Raw genomic sequence first — 1475 nt, 5'->3', positions numbered from 1 at the left:
AAATTACATCGTTCAAAATGTCTTGTAAAATAAAGCTGGGACATCGATCGCATCGACTCGATCGATGAGGACGCATGAAGCTGGCTGGATGCAGATCGACTACGTACGTCAACAATGTCGTGACATCGACCGTGGATGGACATCTGAGATACGCAGAAATGACAGGACGTGCCTTATTCGCGGGCTCGGCCCGGCCCTGCCGGTCGGAGCATTGTCGGCTCGGCCCACACCCACCGGGCTCGACCACTGGTGCCTCCTCCTCTTTATATACCGGCGCTCCGCGCGCGCTCGCTCGCTAACACCACAGCTTCCTCTCCCCGTCTCTTCTTCCTCCTCCACACGCCGACGACACGCACTCCGGCCATCGATCGACCATGGAGATGGAGGGCGAGGCGCCGCAGTCGCACCAGCTACTGCTGCACGGCGTCAGCCTCGACCTGCGCCTCGACACGGCCACGGCCACGCACCAGCAGGGGCAGCGCGGCGCACGGCGCCCGGCATCCCCTCCCCCTGCTGCTCCCGCGGCCCTCGAGAACGCCGGCAGGGAGGCCTTCGCCTGCAACTACTGCCACCGCAAGTTCTTGAGCTCGCAGGCGCTCGGCGGCCACCAGAACGCGCACAAGCTCGAGCGCACCCTCGCCAAGCGCAGCCGCGACGTCCCCTCCGAAACCGTCGCCACCACGACTGCTTCCTCTTCCACAGCCGCCCACTGGCTCCACGCCGGCGGCGGGGAGCTCTGGGGTTACTCTGCTTCGGCCCCTGCTCTGGACTCCGCGACGATGGCGCCACTGATAAGCATGGGCATGGGCTGGGCTGGCACTGGAAGCACCGCAGCGGCCGGCGGGGAGGCGGTGGCGGAGATGGACCTGTCGCTCAAGCTCTGACGAGCTAGTTGAGCCAGCACTAGATTCCAGAGGCAATATGTGCAGCATGGATATAAGTCTAGCTTGTCAACTAGTACTACCAGTACCAGTACTCGGCACTCGTATAGTACTGGTGCTTTATTAGTTGTTGCATGTATGCACCGGGCGATTAATTAATTGTTCGAGTATTATGCAATTGATGATGTGTAACCTTAACTAGATCACTGGATAACAAATCACACAAAGCCCTCTGAATTTGCATGGTTTGTTGGCCTCATTTCCATCAATGGATATATCGATATCTATCTAAGAAACAAATACTAGTACTAATATGCTACTACTCCCGAAAGTCATCTTTTGATCCCGAGCTCATATGCTCCCGCATGATCAGTAAAATCGAAAAAATATCAAAAAAAATTCAAAAAATTCTAATCTTTTTTGAGAGAAACATTGACAAAAGTTCTAAGTGCCTGCAAAAATTCATCATGAAATCACATTCCTGTAAGGCGTGGCAAAAAAAAACAAATTCAGTGCTTCAAAACGCTTTTGAAAGTAGCTTTTTCAGAGTACTGTTTTTGTTTTTTTGCCATGCCTTCTAGGAATGTGATTTCA

General features: G+C 53.9%; 1 protein-coding gene across 1 annotated transcript; it reads left to right on the top strand.

The window, feature by feature from the left end:
* The first annotated feature begins 278 nt into the window (after nucleotides 1-278).
* Nucleotides 279-1124, top strand: LOC123125440 (zinc finger protein 4-like). Its single transcript, XM_044545932.1, has one exon. The coding sequence runs from the start codon at nucleotides 375-377 to the stop codon at nucleotides 882-884; it is 510 nt and encodes a 169-aa protein (XP_044401867.1). The 5' UTR covers nucleotides 279-374; the 3' UTR covers nucleotides 885-1124.
* The last annotated feature ends 351 nt before the right edge of the window (nucleotides 1125-1475 follow it).

Source organism: Triticum aestivum, chromosome 5D (genome assembly GCF_018294505.1).
Source record: "Triticum aestivum cultivar Chinese Spring chromosome 5D, IWGSC CS RefSeq v2.1, whole genome shotgun sequence".
Lineage (NCBI taxonomy): Eukaryota > Viridiplantae > Streptophyta > Magnoliopsida > Poales > Poaceae > Triticum > Triticum aestivum.
This window is presented reverse-complemented; position numbering and strand designations above follow the sequence as displayed.